At 45.5% G+C, this 14,965-nt stretch overlaps 1 protein-coding gene across 2 annotated transcripts; it reads left to right on the forward strand.

Moving 5' to 3' along the window:
• Positions 1-3,348: 3,348 nt before the first annotated feature.
• On the forward strand, positions 3,349-13,828 carry LOC118374972 (protein S100-A16-like). Of its 2 annotated transcripts, none has more exons than XM_052509693.1 (3): positions 3,349-3,572; positions 9,792-9,913; positions 13,189-13,828. In XM_052509693.1, the coding sequence occupies exons 2-3, from the start codon at positions 9,794-9,796 to the stop codon at positions 13,345-13,347; spliced, it is 279 nt and encodes a 92-aa protein (XP_052365653.1). In that variant the 5' UTR covers positions 3,349-3,572; positions 9,792-9,793; the 3' UTR covers positions 13,348-13,828. The 2 variants fall into 2 exon arrangements, with proteins under 2 accessions (XP_052365653.1, XP_052365654.1); XM_052509694.1 differs by having other exon boundaries at positions 3,355-3,572; positions 9,789-9,913.
• Positions 13,829-14,965: the final 1,137 nt, after the last annotated feature.

The raw sequence follows: 14,965 nt of genomic DNA on the forward strand, positions 1-14,965 counted from the left end.
TCCTGTTTCCAATGATCATTTTTGGGATGTTTCTACAACTTGATTGGAGGCCACGTGTGGTAAATTCAATTGATTGGACATGATTTGGAAAGGCACACACCTGTCTATATGTGGTCCCAAGGTTGACAGTGCATGTCAGAGCAAAAAACAAGCCATGAGGTCGTATAGGAATTGTCCGTAGAGCTCCAAGACAGTATTGTGTTGAGGCACAGGTCTGGGGAAGGGTACCAAAACATTTCTGCAGCATTGAAGGCCCACAAGAACACAGTGGCCTCCATCATTCTTAAATGGTTCTCCCGAGCGGTGCAGCGGACTAAGGCACTGTATCTCAGTGCAAGAGGCGTCTCTACAGTCCCTGGTTCAAGTCATCCGGGTTTGGCCGGGGTAGGCTGTCATTGTAAACAAGAATGTTCTTAACTGACTTGCTTAGTTAAATAATAATATATGGAAACACCAAGACTATTCCTAGAACTGGCTGCCTGGCCAAACTGAGCAATCAGGGGAGAAGGGCCTTTGTCAGAGAGGTAACCAAGAACTCAATGGTCACTCTGACAGAGCTCCAGAGTTCCTCTATGGAGATGGTAGAACCTTCCAGAAGAACAACCATCTCTACAGCACTCCACCAATCAGGACTTTTTTGTAGAGTGGCCAGACGGAAGCCACTCCTCAGTAAAAGGCACATGACAGCCTGCTTGGAGTTTGCCAAAAGGCACCTAAAAGACTCTCAGACCATGAGAAACAAGACGCTCTGGTCTGATGAAACCAAGGTTGAACTCTTTGACCTGAATTCCAAGCGTCACGTCTGTAGGAAACCTAGCACCATCCCTACGGTGAAGCATGTTGCTGGCAGCATCTTGCTGTGGGGATGTTTTTCAGTGGCAGCGATTGGGAGACTAGTCAGGATCGAGGGAATGATTTACAGAGCAAAATACAGAGAGATACTTGATGAAAACCTGCTCCAGAGCACTCAGGACCTCAGACTGGGGCAAAGGTTCACCTTCCAACAGCATAACTACCCTAAGCACACAGCCAAGACAACGCAGGAGTGGCTTCAGGACAAGTCTCTGAATGTCCTTGAGTGGCCCACCCAGAGACCGGACTTGAACAAGGTCTAACATCTCTAGAGAACGGAAAATAGTTGTGCAGCGACACTCCCCATTCAATCTGGTGAGTCTCTGATCCACCTCTACGCAGACGACACCATTCTGTATACTTCCGGCCCTTCTTTAGACACTGTGTTAACAACCCTCCAGGCAAGCTTCAATGCCATACAACTCTCCCTCCGTGGCCTCCAATTGCTCTTAAATACAAGTAAAACTAAATGCATGCTCTTCAACCGATCGCTACCTGCACCTACCCGCCTGTCCAACATCACTACTCTGGACGGCTCTGACTTAGAATACATGGACAACTACAAATACTTAGGTGTCTGGTTAGACTGTAAACTCTCCTTCCAGACCCATATCAAACATCTCCAATCCAAAGTTAAATCTAGAATTGGCTTCCTATTTCGCAACAAAGCATCCTTCACTCATGCTGCCAAACATACCCTTGTAAAACTGACCATCCTACCAATCCTCGACTTTGGCGATGTCATTTACAAAATAGCCTCCAATACCCTACTCAACAAATTGGATGCAGTCTATCACATTGCAATCCGTTTTGTCACCAAAGCCCCATATACTACCCACCATTGCGACCTGTACGCTCTCGTTGGCTGGCCCTCGCTTCATGCTCGTCGCCAAACCCACTGGCTCCATGTGAAAAAATATATATATGACAGAGCTTGAGAGGATCTGCAGAGAAAAATGGGAGAAACTCCACAAATACCGGTGTGTCAAGCTTGTAGCGTCATACCCAAGAAGACCCAAGGCTGTAATCGCTGCCAAAGGTGCTTCAACAAAGTACTGAGTAAAGGGTCTGAATACTTATGTAAATGTGATATTTCAGTTTTATCTTTTTTTTGCAAACATTTTTAAAAATCTATTTTTGCTTTGTCATTATGAAGTACTGTGTGTAGAATAAGGCTGTAACGTAACAAAATGTGCAAAAGGTCAAGGGTTCTGAATACTTTCCAAATGCACTGTAAGCAAAACCAAAGTCCAAATCCCTCTCCATCCATGGATATTTTAGGAAAGTGCCCATTTTAGCTAGCTGGCTAGCCACCAGAGGACAACACAACAAGATGCAACAATTCAAGTTTTTTCTGTCAATGACATTTGGCTTTTGATGTGATGTGATTGATGTGAAGCCAAATCCAAACTGGCTTCCCTTGACACTTTTTCAGGCTGGGCCAGGACCATTCACAGCTGAGTTTACTTAGCCAATCAGCGTATAATTTTATCAAGAGAGGCCAAATGCTCACTGGCTTCCCTTGCATTCAATGCTACAGGCGGCAACAATATTCTCTTTTTGACGAGACAGCATCAGATATATGGGCTACACATACAGAGACAGAGGGGCACTGTTTCGCTCGCTTGGTTGCTTTCTCCGGTGAGATCCATTCAACCTCTTGTGAATTGAAGAAAAAAAAAAAAAAGATACATTACTCTATCTGTTTATTTTTTTGTTGTCAATTTCTTGGGGAAGCCTGGCTTCCCTTGGTATCCATGAATACATGCCACGGGAGAATGTAGCCTACGTGTAAATAAACTGACTAAAAACATGGCTGTGAATATGTTCTTAATGAATCTGTCTGAGTTCAACACGACTAAGTTTCTCCTTGCTTTGTGAATAATTATACATTATGGTTTGTGTTTCTGAGAAATGTGGTTGAATAAACTCGAACTGATGTTGACTTTAAGGGTGTGGTGGAAATATGACTCCGTCTACTACCATGCAGACACAGACACACCTTATTGCCTGTTCACACTTGCTCACTCAAGGTGTTGATGCAATGTGGTGGCTAAAATATTTGAGCCATCCCTAACATTGATCTGTGGAAAGTCATTTTTAAGTAACTTAACGTTTTGTGGAGGGTTCATAATAGCATACCCAAGTTTATCATATTAAGGCTACAAATAGTTACATTTTTTCTAAATACATTGCATTATGTTTTTAGAATCAAACTATAGGCTATAGTCTACAATAAACCATTATTGTAAACATGAAAATAAAATAACTAGCGAACTATAGAGTAGTTATTAACCCCATTCAGAACCAATCAGTCGATATAATCGAGAAAATCCTCAGAAATCACGCAATATGATTCAGACCGTGGGGTGCCGCCTGACCCACTAGTTGATCAGAAGGTTCAAATCAACGTTTCATATCGTAAAGAGTACTTATTAACACAATCAAATGAATCTGTTGGCAGCCCTTCCCCCTTCGTCTATCTCCCTTGCTCTTTCCCAGGCACACGGCCCCCTTTCCCAGGCACACGCCCTTCTGTGACACAATACAAAAAAGTTTGGTGAAGAAAAATTCTATCACGGAAGAGATTCTTTTGAGTGCAACTAGTTGATCAAGTTTGAGCCTTGAGAAGAGTGCCTGAAAGACTGAGAAACAGAGAGAGCCTGGACAAGATCATTGACATCGAGCACATTTGTTTTTTTCTCATTCACAATCTAACGGTGAGTAGATAAAGTATCTGAAGTATGTAGCCTAGCCTGTTTGTCTAAAGTTCCGTTGACTCAAACAGGCCATTGAGTTGATGGATCCAAATGGGCCTCTCAGAAAATGTTCCTCCGTTCGAACATTAATAATGTAGTTTGCGAGCGGATCTATTGTCCGAAACCCAACTAGCATGATAGCACAGGGATCGGCTTCTCCTTGTCGGTAACCCAATCCTCATCTCCTTTACAATTCAGGACAAACCAGAAGGCGCGTCTTTATTTCTTTATTTTCCCTGTCAGTCTTACCTCGGGACCACTACAAATCGACCGCATTAGTTCGGCTAAAGACGAGGGTGGGGTAGGCTACCCACAACCGTCTCAAATTATGCACGAGCCGAAGATTGAACGGTTCGGTAGTTGTAGTTACAAGCTTGTGGACAATGACATTCGTTCGAGTCTGTCTACAACCTCAACACCGACCGTGGCCCTGTGTAACAGCAGCTAGGACAGCTCGCTCTCTAGTCTTTTCACCCTGCATTATTAACGAACGATAAGACGTTGGTATAGTGAGTGAGTCGAATGACAACCCAAGGTGTATTTAATAGCGCGGGGAGAAATGGCTTGTGGCAAACGGCGTTGACAGCACCATGCAGGTATGGTTGCGGAAGTGAGCCAGTCACACCTGGTAAGTTATTGAACACATCACAACCCCGCTGATTGATTCTGGTTGGCCATCGAAATAATCAAAGCTCATGCAGGTGAAACGAGTCCACTGAACCGAGCTTCTCACAGTTCATAGGCATGGAGAGAGAGAGTAGACGTGGCTCTAAATAAGCTATTGTGTGAAAGTCTGCCCATTTATGTAGTTAGGCCTGTAGCAGTGGTTCTCAAACTTTGCTGTGACCCACCCAACGCCCTTTAAAGTATCCTAATTAGACTGAAGCAAGTTCTCTCGCCATATTCAGGCTGCCACATGATTGTATCTATCCCCTAAATGTGTTCGGAAAGGAGAAAAGATATCTACATTTTCAGGTTGATGATCACCTGCAAGCCCTGACATCCCAGGTTAAGCCATGTATAACCCACAATGCTTATAGAACACACTACCCACTTGGCACACACTAGTTGAATTAACGTTGTTTCAACATTATTTGCCAACATATTGTGACGTGAATCAACATGGAACATTTTGAAAAAAGTCAACCAGCATTGGAAGCATTGACATGTGGGTAAAACTTCAACCTAAATACATTGACTTAACCTGACAAAGGTTGTTACAGTACATCAATCTAATTCCAACATAATAATCAGAACTATGTATAAGTTGAAATCCTGTTAAATTCCACTTAAAAACATAAATAATAGTTTTCATCATATTCAATATGGATGAAGTTACGTTGAGTTTCATATTTGATTGGACATATTTTACACCGTCATAGTTTCAACGTCATGCCATTAACCTAAATATAGAGGTATATTGAAATAAAAAGTGAAGCCACAGTCCTACACTTCCTGCCTGAACATTGTCTCCTAGTGGAATACAGGAGGAAATGAACTTCAGTCAGATCAAGTCTACCATCCAGATTAGAGGTCGACCGATTATGATTTTTTTCAATGCCGATACCGATTATTGGAGGACCAAAAAAAGCCGATACTGATTAATCAGCCAATTTTTAAAAATGTAATTATTTATTTATTTATTTGTAATAATGACAATTACAACAATACTGAATGAACACTTATTTTAACGTAATATAATAATCAATAAAAATCCATTTAGCCTCAAATATATAATGAAACATGTTCAATTTGGTTTCAATAAGGCAAAAACAAAGTGTTGGAGAAGAAAGTAAAAGTGCAATATGTGCCATGTAAAAAAGTTAACGATTAAGTTCCTTGCTCAGAACATGAGAACATATGACAGCTGGTGGTTCCTTTTAACATGAGACTTCAATATTCCAAGGTAAGAAGTTTTAGGTTGTAGTTAATATAGTATTTATAGGACTATTTCTCTCTATACCATTTGTATTTCATATACCTTTGACTATTGGATGTTCATATAGGCACTATAGTATTGCCAATGTAACAGTATAGCTTCCGTCCCTCTCCTCGCCCCTACCTGGGCTCGAACCAGGAACACATAGACAACAGCCACCCTCGAAGCGTCGTTACCCATCGATCCACAAAAGCCGCGGCCCTTGCTAAGCAAGGGGAACAACTACTCCAAGTCTCAGTGAGTGACGATTGAAACACTATTAGCGCGCACCCCGCTAACTAGCTAGCCATTTCACATCGGTTACACCAGCCTAATCTCGGGAGTTGATAGGCTTGAAGTCATAAACAGCGCAATGCTTGAAGCACGAGCTGCTGGCAAAACGCACAAAAGTGCTGTTTGAATGAATGTTTACGCGCCTGCTTCTGCCTACCACCGCTCAGTCAGACTGCTCTATCAAATATCAAATCACAGACTTAATTATAACATAATAACACACAGAAATACCATTAATATGGTCGAATCCGGAAACTATCATTTCGAAAACAAAAAGTTTATTATTTCAGTGAAATACAGAAATGTTCAGTATTTTATCTAACGGGTGGCATCCCTAAGTCTATATATTCCTGTTACATTGTAAACCTTCAATGTTATGTCATAATTTTGTAAAATTCTGGCAAATTAGTTTGCAACGAGCCAGGCGGCCAAACTGTTGCATGTACCCTGACTCTGTGTGTAGTGAACGCAAGAGAAGTGACAATTTCACCTGGTATTCACCTAATATTGCCTGCTAACCTGGATTTCTTTTAGCTAAATATGCAGGTTTACACATTTATACTTCTGTGTATTGATTTTAAGAAAGGCATTGGTGTTTATCGTTAGGTACAGTCGTGCAACGATTGTGCTTTTTTCACTAATGCGCTTTTGTTAAATCATCCCCCAGCGTTGCATCGATTATATGCAACGCAGGATACGCTAGATAAACTAGTAATATCATCAACCATGTGTAGTTAACTAGTGATTATGATTGATTGTTTTTTATAAGATCATTTTAATGCTAGCTAGCAACTTACCTTGTCTTCTTACTGCATTTGCGTAACTGGCAGTCTCCTCGTGGAGTGCAATGAGAGGCAGGTGGTTAGAGCGTTGGACTAGTTAACTGTAAGGTTGCAAGATTGAATCCCAGAACTGTCAAGGTAAAAAAAAATCCCTGATTAATCGGTCGACTACTAATCCAGATGCATACCTCTATTGTACCCTGCTTAGCTATGGAAACAAGCTGTTAGATTCAACTGAGATATCAACACACATAAACATTATTCAGCTTCCATACTCATTTGTGTTGAATAGTTGAAAGTAACTCCTAATTTTTTTTACAAGTTGGATGTGAAAGTAAATTCGTAGCGTGGTTTATTAAAAATCAATTAAACATATCTGTCTCCCGAGTGGCACAGCGGTCGAAGGCACTGTGTCTCAGTGCTTGAGGTGTCACTGCAGACACCCTGGTTTGATTCCGGGCCGTATCACAACCGTTCGTGATTGGGAGTCCCGTAGGGCGGTGCACAATTGGCCCAGCATCGCCCGGGTTTGGCTGGTGTAGACCGTCATTGTAAATAATAATTTGTTCTTAACTGACTTGCCTAGTTAAAAAAAAGGTTAAATTTGAAAAAATCTAATTTAAAAAGTATTGTTGGAGCCTGAGCTGACCTGGTTTTCCCAAGTCATTACTACAAACATAAAACACCAAACTAGTGTCACCTTATTGAACTCTGTTGTCTCTTCTTTTAACTTCTCATCTCTCTGCTCATCAATCACTCTGATCTAGGGCTCACACACACACACACGCACACGCATGCACACGCATGCACACGCATGCACACGCACACACACACACACACACACACACACACACACACATGCACACGCATACACACACTATAACAAGGATGGGCAACTGATGGGGTGGGGGCCACCAAAAATCAGAACTCATCATGAGGGGCCACAGTAGCTTGCGGGTCTACGTATCCACATCCATACCCACACATGCAGTCAGAGCCAGCCTTTTGGGGGCCCTAAACAAAATTATTTGAGTGAATTTCCTGCGATTCTACACTTGCCATGAGACCAATGTTTTCTGTTTTTCATATTAATTTCATCTGATTATACATGGGGGTCCCGGTCGGTAATTTGACCATGATTACTACACGTTTAAATAGCTGGCCGCTACACTCATTTACCAATATAACATGTTTAGCTGACATGGCTAATTGAGTGACTGACATAACAAGAGAAACTGCTGATGCACAACCACATTTAGAAATGTCACCTTGTCTGTTCTACTATTGTAACTCTCAACAGTAAGTTGAGTAACTGAGTTCCTGAAAAATGTGTGGAAATTGATCCGCGGGCCTACAAAAGGGGTTCAGGTGCCCATCCCTGATTATAATAATATATACCATTTAGCACTGTTTCATCCAAAGTGACTTAGTCATGTGTGCATACAAACCCACTACCCTGGCGTTACTGGCACCATGCTTTACCAACTGAGCTACAGAGGACCGCACACAGCGTCTCCTAATTATGTGCGTAGAAGATGTCTCGCTCGGGACACCCGCAGGCTGGTGAAATAGTGATGAGGGATGAAGATGATGACAGATGTCCAGTGGTGTGGGTCTGTGGTTGGCTAATGTGTTAGTTACAACGTTACAGTGTGTGTATGTGTGGCATCAAGGTGGGATATGAAACAGAAACCTACACCTGGCATCAGACCATGGGTGTGTTCTGCTCTCACTCACCCACTAATTAGGCTAATGTAAGAGCAGTCCTAATTGGCCTAGGCCCAGGGGACAGGTGTGTGTGTGTTTGTGGGAATGTGCATACATTTTGGTGTGTGTGCATTCAGGTGTGACAGTGTCAGATTGGAGATTTACCTGTGGGTTGAGTCTCTAGGGTTACCCTCATCAGGACATCACCCATCATCATTACCCTCATCAGGACATCACCCGACCTACCCTCAGGACATCACCCTAATGTTAAAAGAGAAGGGGTTAGAGATACTGGGGGGGTAGGGTAGCGAAATATATATATATATATATATATATATATGAGAGTGTAACCGACAGGTCTTAGCTGTAGTAATGTGAACCCATAGCCTTCTGCTGGCTTATGGTGATCAGGTATCCCTCTCTCCATCAGACATCACAGCTCCCATTGTTTACCTCAGACTCCTCCCCCTTCTCTCTCTCTCTCTCTCTCTCCATCCTTTCCTTAGTTTCCATTGTTTACCTCAGACCCCCCCTCCTCTCTCTCCCTCTCTCCATCCTTTCCTTAGTTTCCATTGCTTACCTCAGACTCCCCCTCTCTCTCCATCCTTTCCTTAGTTTCCATTGTTTACCTCAGACCCCCCCTCTCTCTCCATCCTTTCCTTAGTTTCCATTGTTTACCTCAGACCCCCCCTCTCTCCATCCTTTCCTTAGTTTCCATTGTTTACCTCAGACTCCCCCCTCTCTCTCGCTCTCTCCATCCTTTCCTTAGTTTCCATTGTTTACCTCAGACCCCCCCCTCTCTCTCCATCCTTTCCTTAGTTTCCATTGTTCACCTCAGACCCCCCTCTCGCTCCATCCTTTCCTTAGTTTCCATTGTTCCCTCAGTACCCCCCCTCTCTCCATCCTTTCCTTAGTTTCCATTGTTTACCTCAGAACCCCCTCGCTCCCTCTCTCCATCCTTTCCTTAGTTTCCATTGTTTACCTCAGACCCCCCCTCTCTCTCTCTCTCCATCCTTTCCTTAGTTTCCATTGTTTACCTCAGACCCCCCCCTCTCTCTCCATCCTTTCCTTAGTTTCCATTGTTTACCTCACCAGGCTCTCCTTATCTCCCTCCATCCCTCTCTTTCATTCTTTCCTCTATTCTGACGTCCTCTTTCTACACTCTTAGAGTAAAAGGTACTATCTAGAACCTAAAAGGGTTCTTCAGCATTCCCCATTGAATAACCCTTTTTTGTTCCAGTTCGAAACCATTTGGTTCCAGGTAGAACCCTTTTGCGTTCCGTGCAGGACCCTTTCCACAGAGTTTTCTATGTGGAATCAAAAATGATTTTCCTATGGGGACAGCCAAAGAACTCTTTAGGAACCCTTTTTTTCTAAGAGTGTACCTCGTCTTAACAGTTCCAGTGAAACAGTTGCTGCATTCAATTGTCTAAACGTTTGAGTTTCTGCACCCCCCCATCCTCTCCTCTCTCCCAGTAGCTATGGAGTCGGCCATCCAGACAGTGGTAGGAGTGTATCTGAAGTCTGCCAAAGGGAAGGGCAGTCTCGGAGATAAGGACTTCCAGGGCCTCGTCAATAAACAGCTCGGCAACGTCATGACTGTAAGTTCCACCTATCCTTGTATCACTACTCCTCAACTCTGACCCTAGATTCGTGTCCACATCCTGGTTAAACCCGAGCCTCAACTCTGACCCTAGATTCGTGTCCACATCCTGGTTAAACCCGAGCCTCAACTCTGACCCTAGATTCGTGTCCATGTCCTGGTTAAACCCGAGCCACAACTCTGACCCTAGGTTTGTGTCCCGGTTAAACCCGAGCCTCAACTCTGACCCTAGATTCGTGTCCGTGTCCCGGTTAAACCCGAGCCTCAACTCTGACCCTAGATTTGTGTCCGCGTCCCGTTTAAACCCAAGCCTCAACCCTGACCCTAGGCTTGTGTCCGTGTCCCGGTTAAACCCGAGCCACAACCCTAGGTTCTTGTGCGCGTCCCGGTTAAACCCGAGCCTCAACCCTGACCCTAGGCTCGTGTCCGCGTCCTGGTTAAACCCGAGCCTCAACTCTGCCCCTAGATTCGTGTCCGTGTCCCGGTTAAACCCGAGCCTCAACTCTGACCCTAGATTCGTGTCCGTGTCCCGGTTAAACCCGAGCCTCAACTCTGACCCTAGATTCGTGTCCGTGTCCCGGTTAAACCCGAGCCTCAACTCTGACCCTAGATTCGTGTCCGTGTCCCGGTTAAACCCGAGCCTCAACTCTGACCCTAGATTCGTGTCCGTGTCCCGGTTAAACCCGAGCCTCAACTCTGACCCTAGATTCGTGTCCGCGTCCCGGTTAAACCCGAGCCTCAACCCTAGGCTTGTGTCGGCGTCACGGTTAAACCCGAGCCACGCACCCTAGGTTCTTGTCCACGTCCCGGTTAAACCCGAGCCACGACCCTAGGTTCTTGTCCAGGTCCCGGTTAAACCCGAGCCACGACCCTAGGTTCTTGTCAACGTCCCGATTAAGCCCGATCCTCAACCACGACCCTAGGTTCGCGTCCGCATCCCGGTTAAACCCGAGCCTCAACCACGACCCTAGGTTCGTGTCCGCATCCCGGTTAAACTCGAACCTCAACTACGACCCTAGGTCCGTGTCCCGGGTTAAACCCAAGCATCAACCATGACCCTAGGTTCGTGTCCGCATCCCGGTTAAACTCGAACCTCAACTACGACCCTAGGTCCGCGTTCAGGTTAAACCCAAGCATCAACCACGACCCTAGGTTCGTGTCCACATCCCGGTTAAACCCAAGCATCAACCATGACCCTAGGTTCGTGTCCACATCCCGGTTAAACCCAAGCATCAACCACGACCCTAGGTTCGTGTCCGCGTCCAGGTTAAACCCAAGCATCAAACACGACCCTAGGTTCGTGTCCGCGTCCAGGTTAAACCCAAGCATCAACCATGACCCTAGGTTCGTGTTCGCATCCTGGTTAAACCCAAGCATCAACCATGACCCTAGGTTCGTGTCCGCGTCCAGGTTAAACCCAAGCATCAACCACGACCCTAGGTTCGTGTCCGCATCCCGGTTAAACCCAAGCATCAACCATGACCCTAGGTTCGTGTCCGCGTCCAGGTTAAACACAAGCATCAACCACGACCCTAGGTTCGTGTCCGCATCCCGGTTAAACCCAAGCATCAACCACGACCCTAGGTTCGTGTCCACATCCCGGTTAAACCCAAGCATCAACCATGACCCTAGGTTCGTGTCCGCGTCCAGGTTAAACCCAAGCATCAACCACGACCCTAGGTTCGTGTCCGCGTCCAGGTTAAACCCAAGCATCAACCATGACCCTAGGTTCGTGTCCGCGTCCAGGTTAAACCCAAGCATCAACCACGACCCTAGGTTCGTGTCCGCATCCCGGTTAAACCCAAGCATCAACCATGACCCTAGGTTCGTGTCCACATCCCGGTTAAACCCAAGCATCAACCACGACCCTAGGTTCGTGTCCGCGTCCAGGTTAAACCCAAGCATCAACCATGACCCTAGGTTCGTGTCCGCATCCCGGTTAAACCCAAGCATCAACCATGACCCTAGGTTCGTGTCCGCATCCCGGTTAAACCCAAGCATCAACCATGACCCTAGGTTCGAGTCCACATCCCGGTTAAACCCAAGCATCAACCATGACCCTAGGTTCGTGTCCGCATCCCGGTTAAACCCAAGCATCAACCATGACCCTAGGTTCATGTCCGCATCCCGGTTAAACCCAAGCATCAACCATGACCCTAGGTTCGTGTCCGCATCCCGGTTAAACCCAAGCATCAACCACGACCCTAGGTTCGTGTCCGCATCCCGGTTAAACCCAAGCATCAACCAAGACCCTAGGTTCGTGTCCGCGTCCAGGTTAAACCCAAGCATCAACCACGACCCTAGGTTCGTGTCCGCGTCCAGGTTAAACCCAAGCATCAACCACGACCCTAGGTTCGTGTCCGCATCCCGGTTAAACCCAAGCATCAACCACGACCCTATGTTCGTGTCCGCATCCCGGTTAAACCCAAGCATCAACCACGACTCTAGGTTCGTGTCCACATCCCGGTTAAACCCAAGCATCAACCACGACCCTAGGTTCGTGTCCGCGTCCAGGTTAAACCCAAGCATCAACCACGACCCTAGGTTCGTGTCCGCGTCCAGGTTAAACCCAAGCATCAACCATGACCCTAGGTTCGTGTCCGCATCCCGGTTAAACCCAAGCATCAACCACGACCCTAGGTTCGTGTCCGCATCCCGGTTAAACCCAAGCATCAACCACGACTCTAGGTTCGTGTCCACATCCCGGTTAAACCCAAGCATCAACCACGACCCTAGGTTCGTGTCCGCATCCCGGTTAAACCCAAGCATCAACCACGACCCTAGGTTCGTGTCCGCGTTCAGGTTAAACCCAAGCATCAACCACGACCCTAGGTTCGTGTCCACATCCCGGTTAAACCCAAGCATCAACCACGACCCTAGGTTCGTGTCCACATCCCGGTTAAACCCAAGCATCAACCACGACCCTAGGTTCGTGTCCACATCCCGGTTAAACCCAAGCATCAACCACGACCCTAGGTTCGTGTCCGCATCCCGGTTAAACCCAAGCATCAACCACGACCCTAGGTTCGAGTCCTTGTCCAGGTTAAACCCAAGCATCAACCACGACCCTAGGTTCGAGTCCTTGTCCAGGTTAAACCCAAGCATCAAGCATGACCCTAGGTTCGAGTCTGCGTCCAGGTTAAACCCAAGCCTTAATCCTAGTCGTAGTGCAAATCGGCACCAGGTGTTATTGGGGAAGCAATCTTTAATGATAGACTCTCTCTCTCTCTCTGTATCCCCACTCTCTTCCTCTCTCCCCCTCTCACCTCATAGGGAACAGAGAGTTCCTCTGCAGTGAAGGAGATGCGTAAGGGATTGGACGAGAACCAAGATGGGAAGGTCAGCTTCCAGGAATACATGACTCTGATTGGCTACGTGGCAAACACCCTCAGCGAGCAGAGGACTGCAGCCAACAACACACCTGCCTCATAGGAACTACATATGGCTTCATAGACACTCTATAAGATGTCTTATGCAGTCTATAAGGCAGGGTTCTTCAATCCTGGTCCTAGTGACCCACAGGGTGTGCAGGCTTTAGTTCCATTCCAGCACTGACACACCAGAGGATTTTGATGGGATTGATTACAGTGTGTGTGACCCCAGGGCCAGAATTGAAGAACACTTCCATAAAGCCCCATGTACCTATAGAGGCTCATAGACCTGTCAATCTCCCTTGGCTGTATATCACTACATAATCAGACTTAACTTCATCTCAACATATTTTATATGCTTTACACTACCAATGTTCATCTCAGTTATAACAATGTTACTGGTTTTATAAATACTTTATGAAGGCATTTGTTTACATTAAGTTTAACGGTTCACATGTTTTAGTATAACTACTCTAAATCAACACTTCTACAGTAAATGGTTTGTTATCATGTTGAAATAAATGCCAGGGCAATGTTTTAAAGTCATGTCTTCTTTCACTACTCTAACATTATCTCTAAATGACATTCTCTAGGTTGCCCTGTGTCATGATGAAGACACACCTTATAGAACCAATATGCTGATTCCTGCTTCCATGGCCACCAGCGGCCCCTTCTAAATGTAGTCGTGTCCCACTCCGTTGCCCACGATGCACCAGAATATTGAAATTAGACACCCAATATACAACACCACCTATTGTGCACAGCAAGGATACACACACATCTTCTGCCAACAGAATACAATGCTGCATTGCACCAGGGAGAGATAACAAGTCTATACTGTAATACAGGCAGATCTATACACTACAGTCCTACTCTCCACTCCCCCGGGGCTAGCATCCTCAGAGCTGTAGTGGATGTAAGTACTGTATGTTACATTAACATTCAGGCTTAACAAACATGACGTGCACAGACACTATACAATTCAGTGGTTGTATAAGCCTGAGGCGTGGTCAAAGAAACAGCACAGACAAACAAGGAGACATATTTTCTTTGCTGTTTTGGTTTGTGGAGTGCAGTTGTCATTAAAATATACATTATTACAATAGCTGTGCATTTGTATGAGTGTAGGATTTGTGTGTAATTATGTTTGTGTGTGTTACAGAAGTGATAACTATGCATGGCTGCCTGTCAAGGGTGTTGTCTCCATTCAGCCAGTACCCTCTGATCCTGTATCAGGTACCAGCTTCCCTTTCAAACAGCCTCAGGCCAGACACACACCCACTAGGCTAACTACAGCCTCTGGTCTGCTGAGCTGTTTACATTATAAACCCCCCCTGGAGCTCCTATATTACCCTAAAGCCATTCCAACATGTTCTGCACTTCATTTCAAAAACCACTACCATCTAACCTACTGGGAGACAGAACCATTGATTCAGGCCTTAACCTAATCACCAGCTCAAATTGGCTGCTACCAATCAGTGGGTCCAACACAGCATTTAGAAACACTACCAGGCCAAGCAGGGCAGCTGTTGGACCAGGCCCAGCCAACAAGGTCATCACACCACACGCCCTGAGGGGAACAGACACAGTTCACTGAGCAGATGCTTGAGAATGACATTCGTTTTTCCCAATTGTTTACACACTAAAATTGGAACTTGAAACGCAATCACCGAAACCTG

Source organism: Oncorhynchus keta, unplaced genomic scaffold (genome assembly GCF_023373465.1).
Source record: "Oncorhynchus keta strain PuntledgeMale-10-30-2019 unplaced genomic scaffold, Oket_V2 Un_contig_4917_pilon_pilon, whole genome shotgun sequence".
Lineage (NCBI taxonomy): Eukaryota > Metazoa > Chordata > Actinopteri > Salmoniformes > Salmonidae > Oncorhynchus > Oncorhynchus keta.